Here is a 7,955-nt window from a genome sequence, read left to right on the forward strand (position 1 = left end):
TGATGAATTAATATAAATATTACCTTGTTAACATCGACGATAATTATGCATCATTAATTCATAGATAGCATATTGAAATAATATAGAGATCACTATACTAATTAAACCTTAAAATTGCACCGTTGTTTTCACATAGGACTTTGTTATTATAATATTCATTCCTCTTCTTCTTGCCTAAAGTAATGGTATCCTACCACAAAATATCCTAAATTGAAAAGGATAATGTCTCTAATAAAATATCATTTGTATCAACGATATGTGTTAAGGGTTAGTATTTGAGACAAAAGTTTATCTCAAAATTCAATATACAACAACAAAACTAGTATCTTATAAATTTGCAGAAATACTTGCGTGGACCTGATTCACAATAATATTATTGTGGACCCGAGGTTTATCCACACACAACTGACATTATATTGAACATAGTGACCTTTATTTTTAACATAGTAACCTTACTTTTAACATAGTAACCTTTATTAAAAGTTGTATAACTTTTAATACTATTGTGAACTTGAAGTATGACGTGATGACCCTAATTTTAACATAGTGACCTTTATTATTAATATTGACCTTATAAAAATATTTCATTAAAAAAATTAATCTCTTATAGCCTATATATTACCAAAATGACTTTTATTTTCAACATAGTGACCTTCATTTTATTATAGTGACTTTTTTTTTCATTAATAAAACAACCATAGTTTCTCTAATGTTAGTGGTCCACAATAAATTAGTGTATGTGAACCAGGTCCATTTAAGAATTTGTAATAAATTTGTTATTTTTACATCATAAAATTAAAAAGTTATTCAAAACAAGATCCATATATGGTATACTCTAATTGATTAAAACAAGATATTGATACTTGACATTTCAACTTTTCGCCAAATGTCGCGCTATAAAGACGACAAATAAGTATTACTATGATCTTAAGTCATCAGCGAAACTCATATTGATTTTATTTTAAAAAAAAAAATATTATTTAAGAGTTTTATTTTCTTCAAAATTCTAACATTTAAGATATAAAAAGTATAAAAGAAATTATCACTTTCAATTAAAATCTTATAAATGTGTTATTTTTTACAACTACTAATGGTAATATGTTTTTATATTTTACATAATATAATTATCAAGTGATCCTTCATTCATTCATGAGTATATTGATGAATTAATCTAGATATTGTATTATTAACATCGATGATAATTATGCATTAGTAAAATACACATGATGTCAAAGACTCGTATAGATTATTTAGGGGGAGTATAATTTTTACTTATTGATAATTAGAGATATTCAACAAATGAAATCTTATATTAGCTTAGCTAACGTGATAAACAAGTGTTATCTAATTTAGAATGGAGGAAGTATGTATTAAGAAACAGATGAAATGTATAACAAAACCATTAAAGTCTTTTGAAACGCAATTACTAATTATTGTACCAAAAAATGATTTACGTACTATTGGCCTAGGTTTCCCAAGGTTTAATGGAGCAAGAGGCAGAAGAGCTTAAAGAGGTGGTGCGGAAAGAAATTTTGATCATTGACAAAGACACAAAAGAAAGACTTGTATTTCTAGATGATATACATCGACTTGGAGTTGCATACCATTTTGAAAATGAAATTGAAGACACTTATCAAAAGTTCCACAAGATGATGTATGATGATAGTTCGTATGAGCATGATCTTTTCTATGTTTCTCTACGATTTCGTCTCTTACGACAACATGGATACAATGTTTCATGTGGTATGTCACCATTTACTTCACCATTACATTGTTTTTGCATAGTTTTATGTCAAATATATATATTAGAAGATAATCCGTCCGTAATATATTAACACAGTATGTATTTGTATAAGAAAACAGGTGTATTTGAAAACTTCAAATGTGAGAATGGAGGTTTTAAGGATAGCTTAGCAAGTGATATACAAGGACTATTGAGCTTGTATGAAGCATCATATCTAGGAGTGCACGGAGAGGATACACTCGATGAAGCTCGTGCATTTGCTACTACTCATCTAACCTCCTTTGCTACACAATTAAGCTCTCCCATGGCCGAACAAATAGCCCGTTCCTTGAAACTACCCCTTCATCGACGTAGTATAAGGCTAGAATCGAGGTATCAAATCTCATTCTATGAGTCAAAGTCTTTCCACAATGAAGCTTTGCTGAAATTCGCAAAGTTAGATTTCAACTTGCTTCAAATATTGCATAACCGGGAGCTAAGAGATCATACTAGGTAAATATGTCAAGTAACTTATAGATAAAAAAAATAGATTTTATCATTAAAGTGTCAAGTAAAATATATATAATGTTATGAAATTTTTACACTATTGTTTTTCCGTTGCTAAGGTGGTGGAGAAGTCTAGATATGGTCACAAAGTACCCTTTTGCGAGAGACAGAGTGGTAGAGGCCTACTTCTGGATTTTGGGTCTGTACTACGAGCCTAAGTACTCGTATGCAAGGATGTTGTTTAACAAATTGTTCAACTTTTTATCAATCATAGATGACATCTATGATGCTTATGGAACCATTGAAGAGTTAAAAACCTTCACAAAAATGATTCAAAGGTTCGTTAACAATAAATGTACCATATGAAAGTTAAATATAGTCCTCCTAAATCTATAATTTTACCTAATAATTGAACTAACTAGAAATTTAACAAAATTGATGAAATAATAGGTGGGACAAAAATTACATCGATCAACTTCCAAACTACATGAGAGCCATTTCTCAAGTTATCTTTGATACGTTTGACGAAATGGAGCAAGATTTAGCTTTGGAGCAACGATCATACGCTGTTGATTATCTCAAAAAAGAAGTACGTTCATACATACTAAAGCATAATATAATCTATATATTATTATTATCTGTTTTCATTGTGAAATTATACATGCAAGAACTAACATTAATCAATGTCTTATTTTATTTGATAGATGAAAGCTATATGTCAATCTTACTTACAACAATCTGTTTGGCATCATCAAAATGTTGTTCCGACATACGACGAATACATGAAAAATGGCATTATAAGCTCCGGGTATTTATATGTTGCTACTGCATCTTATCAAGGCATGGGGAAGTTGGCATCAAAACATGCCTTCGAATGGGTTAACGAAAATACAAAAGCTCTAAAAGCTTCATGCATACTTGCCAGGCTCTTGAATGACATTAGTAGCCACAAGGTATGTACATGTACTATTGTACTCTCACTTAACTTAACTAAGATGCACAGCAAGAAAAGAGGTACCTACCAGCGGCTCAAAATCATCAGTAAACTAGTACTAAAAATGTTGTATAATAAGGTGTTTACAAGGCCACGAGTAAGAAATAGCCAAAAGATTAAAAAGTAAATATGATAAACCATGGAACAAATTCAGTGAACCATTATGTAAATCATTGGCTTGAAAACAAAATTCTAGCGCAACCGTGGGTAAAGCTCAATTGTATTCGCTGGCATGTTCCTTAAGGTTCACACCAGTAGTGGACCTATTAAGCCCATATAGGAAGCACCGTACCTACATCCCCATTTCGTAATAATAAAAAAAATAATAAAAAAATATATTCATAAGCCCAAGTTAGTTTTTATTTTTAAAAAAGCCCAAAAAAGTTGGACCCCCAACCCATTTCAAATATTTCTGTTTCACAAGCCAGCCTCTTTATTTCTCCTAAGCTCTTCATGTGAATTGGTGAATATAAAAAAGCAATTTTAATTTATTTATTTATTTGTTTTGATTCTTATACAGTCATGTACTCATGTGAAGTCTTTTTCACAAAACCGTTGTCTAATATATCTCTCCAACTTAAAGGCCCCAAACACTTATCAAACACCTACTCAAATCTACTGCCGCCCACAAACGGCCTAACTGTCTGGATTGATAGCGCTGGCAACTACCTGAATTTGCTGCCGATTTATTTTAGATCCTATTTTAAATTTCTGGAATCCGTCACTGGTTCACACACTATTCTCACGCATACTCTTTTAATTGGGTGAGAGGTTAGAGTCACATACTGCCCAAAGAAGATGGAATGTGTTTAGCAACTTTCGTGTGTTACATAAATGTATAATGCGTAGTAATTGGTTTTTTCAACCAAGGAATATATATAATTCACAACGTAATATGAAAGAATAAAGAAGATGATCGACAAAGATATTAATTTTTTTAAGAAAATTAACCAATCCTTAAAGACTTAAACATCCCACTAAGAAAGGAGATAAGTGGAGGTTATAAAGGAATCCCAAAAGAACAAGAATGCCAAAAGAATGAATATAAACATGGAAAAATTTTACGCCACAACCTATTCGTGGAGTAAATTGTTCTATCGTTGATGATTTATTTTTTTTAATATTTTAATTTTAACATATTTAATTAATTGTCGATAAAATCCATCAATAAATGCGCATTTTTAAAGTACATTGATGGCAACCACGTTGACATTTGAGCACCCTGTATCTATAATTACTTGTTTTTTTACAAGCAAAATTACTCTCTCTATGTTTTAATAAGTGTTACGTTTTGACCGACATGTAATTTTAGGCAATTTAATTGACTTAAATAAAATAAGAGGTAAGTGGAGTAGTGGAGTATTAAAAAATTATAAAAATAAAAGGGTTATAGTTATTTAAAAGTAATGAATAAAAGGAAAGAAATAATATTAATAAAATAGTGATAGATTTGGATGGGGACCATAAAGAAGAAAGATACTTGTATAACATAAATATGTAGATTTTTTTTTTAAAAAAAAATGTAACACTTATTAAAACGCGACTGCATTTGATAAGTGTAACACATATTAAAACACGGATGGATTACTTGTTATGAGTAATTAATTTAACTTTGATCCTAGATCTAATACAATAATATACTTTTATATTGATCCCCGAAAACGGCATCATTTGGTAGAGGGATAAATCGGTCATTGAAAAATCACCCTAAGCCAAACAATATTTCTACCTAAACCAACCTAAGACAAGTGTAGGGTAAGTAGAGGATCATATCCAAAGGGACAGGTTAAAGAACACCAGGCCAAGAGTATGAAACGGTTGTAAGCTAGTACAGTCGTCACAAATTGGCGTTTTGATTAGTTAACTTCTATGTTAGGGGAGACGGATTCAACACCAACCAAACCAAATAATCGATAACAAGGATAAATCATGAACATACATGGGTGATAGAATAAGAACTTAACATTATCTTCTTCCAAAGTCATAATATAAGTATTTCCTAGATCAAACACTAACATTATAAAGAGTAAGTCTCAATGATATGAAGTGGGTTTCTCGCTGGAGTTTGTCTCTCAATCGTTCCAAGCTAGCATAAAGCATAAATAATTGGGATTTCTCACCGTAAATTACCACACTAAATCATCCTATTCATAAAAACCAAGCATCCATAGTCATGAAAATAGCATAATCTAATTGCACAAGAAAGGACTCACTACTAAACCCCATTTTTCAATGTGAGTAAAAGAATTAACACATGAGCATGAAGTGGCTATCAAAATACACATACAAGCAATAATCAATTCAAGCACAAAGAGACATCAACCCAAAGTAAAACATGAAGGAATCTAAATCAATCAACCATAACTTGGTTGGATTTTCCCCTAACTAAGGAACTACTCACTGAACATGGCGTAAATTACTCTAACAATTATATCTAGAGTTTTCGTGAATTCAATTAAACTAGAGGAAATATAATCAAGGATGGATTGAACATGTAAGAACAATTAATAAAGTTTGAACAAGAACAAGAATTAAACAAAGACGAAAAACAGAAAAATAATTGACAAGAGGAAAGAAATTACTAAAATTGATGCTTCAAAGTTGAGAACAATTGTTGAAAGTGGTAGAACAAACATCCATTAATTCTTGTACAATGATTGAGTTTTTGGAAATCTAAATAAAAGTAAGGGAGAGATAAACTATGCACTAACTAAGAGAATAAGCCTAAGGGAGTTAGGAGAGAAGAAGATTTGTACAAAGAAACTCAAGGGAGGTATTTATATGACCCCCAAATAAAAAGAACAGAAAACAAGAGCCGGACTCAAAAGCAGGTCTGCACGGGCGTGAAGGGGCCTGGCACAAGCGTGCAGCAGTAGCTACCGTTTAAGCTGGGCATTCTGCACGGACGTGCCAAGTGTGATACAGATATGCAAACTTTCGCACAGATGTACCACCTTATGCACGGTCGTGCAGGCCTTGTAATGTGGAATTAATAACTACTGATTTGGGTCAGGGCATCCTTGCACGGACGTGTAGGATTCGAGCACGGCGTGCCAAGTCCTGCACGGACGTGTAGACCTGGGCAGTAGCACTTCACAATCAGGAACACCCCTAGCTGCACGGACGTGCAAGGCATGGCACGACCGTGTAAGGTCTTCTTGGCCTTATTTTTCCTTCTTTCTTCGATTTTGCTTCTTCATTCCTTCTTCATTTTTTCTTCACTTCTTTTCCTTATTGTCTTAAATTCCTTGCTTACTTCTTAGGATGCTTCGTAGTTTGTTCTTTAAGACCTAAATGTCATCAAAACAATAACAACCCCGTGAAACACGTAATTATAACCGCATAAATATGAATTGATTAATGAGCTATGGCATTGATTCCTCACACATTCAAGGCTAATAGCAACCTATCAAAATCTCCCCCCCCCCCAAAGAAAAGTTTTTGCTCTTCTCGAGCAAAATAGTTATATCAAACCAAAATAGGGGTCGAAAGGACTTTCTAGGATCAAAGCAAAGAAAGGCAACAAGAGAGGAAGGGAATGCAAGAAAAACCACACTCATGGCAAACACGAATCACTTTTAGCTCAAGTGAGAAGCCATTTAAACTCACAAGTCGCCTTACGGGATGAGTTTTGATCTCATGAGGGTTTCTATTGAGCTTAACCCACAACTCATGCAAAAACAACCATTTCATTGATGGTCATACAATTTTCAATGTCTTTATCACCCAAGTCAAATCATCGGGATATGTATCTGTGTGTGTGTCCCGAGAGTCCCAAGTTTTGCAATGAACTAATAATATTGCTTGTTAACAATAAATCTTGCGGACGTATAACTACTTGTCTAATAATACTAAAGAAATACAAGTAAATTTGGCTTTATTACCTTTATTTTGAAACACTTATCAATGATGTTATATTGAAATGATGGTTAAAATCTTTAAAAAATTTAAATGGTCACATGTTTAATCCCTAGCATGTACCAACAATGTTTGAAACACTTTATAATATTTTCTCATTTTCCTTTTACTTACAACACCAAGATCGTACGTGATTATGTTTTACTTATTATATAAATCATGTCCATGATAAACTAAGTTTGAAAATTTACCCTTTTTTTTTGTCTTTCTAAATTCCACCACTTTTCATAATGGGTGTACTCGAATGCCTTCAATCCAATCTTATTATTTAATTTTGATGGAATTTTGTAGTTCGAGAAGAATAGAAGTCATGGTTCATCTGCAATAGATTGTTACATGGATCAATTTGGAATCTCCAAGGAAGATGCTACGAAGGAGCTCCAATTACACATTGAAGAAGCATGGAAGGACATGAATGAAGAAATAATAGGGACAAGAATTGTTCCAACGCCTATATTACTTGCAGTTGTCAACGGAACAAGGACATTATATGACATTTATCACCCCGATGAAGATGGCTATACTATCGGCCAGTTCTTGAAAGAAAAAGTTGCCACAATTCTTGTTAATCCTATTATTATGGCATAATTTTTTATTCAAACGCACCATTTTAATTTCATGTATATATCTATGCATTATACTTTTATGTATGTTAAATAATAACCTCTGTTGCAAATTAATTGTAACTCTTTGACAAAGTATGTGAGTAGAAAATATCTACTCGTTGTAAATAATTGAGAACGGATATAGTAATTTACCTTTGGTTTGGGTATATGATTTGAGATCGTTGTAATAATGCAATACAAGTAAAAT

The 7,955-nt window shown here is 32.3% G+C and overlaps 1 protein-coding gene across 1 annotated transcript; it reads left to right on the forward strand.

Annotated features, from left to right (window-relative positions):
• Positions 1 to 1,484: 1,484 nt before the first annotated feature.
• Positions 1,485 to 7,730, forward strand: LOC145604305 ((-)-germacrene D synthase-like). Its single transcript, XM_081660226.1, has 6 exons — positions 1,485 to 1,743; positions 1,864 to 2,236; positions 2,350 to 2,568; positions 2,681 to 2,819; positions 2,935 to 3,183; positions 7,434 to 7,730. Exons 1-6 carry the CDS (start codon positions 1,485 to 1,487, stop codon positions 7,728 to 7,730), a joined length of 1,536 nt encoding a protein of 511 aa, XP_081516352.1.
• The last annotated feature ends 225 nt before the right edge of the window (positions 7,731 to 7,955 follow it).

The sequence above is a fragment of the Chenopodium album genome, chromosome 22, assembly GCF_948465745.1.
Source record: "Chenopodium album chromosome 22, dcCheAlbu1.1, whole genome shotgun sequence".
Classification (NCBI taxonomy): domain Eukaryota; kingdom Viridiplantae; phylum Streptophyta; class Magnoliopsida; order Caryophyllales; family Amaranthaceae; genus Chenopodium; species Chenopodium album.

Bases quoted from the DNA above. Each gene is read 5' to 3' on its own strand.
- LOC145604305 (XM_081660226.1), top strand. From the start codon at position 1,485: ATGGAGCAAGAGGCAGAAGAGCTTAAAGAGGTGGTGCGGAAAGAAATT. The intron at 2,237-2,349 runs GTAAATATGTCA...TCCGTTGCTAAG, and splicing joins GAGCTAAGAGATCATACTAG to GTGGTGGAGAAGTCTAGATA. The intron at 2,569-2,680 runs GTTCGTTAACAA...ATGAAATAATAG, and splicing joins TTCACAAAAATGATTCAAAG to GTGGGACAAAAATTACATCG.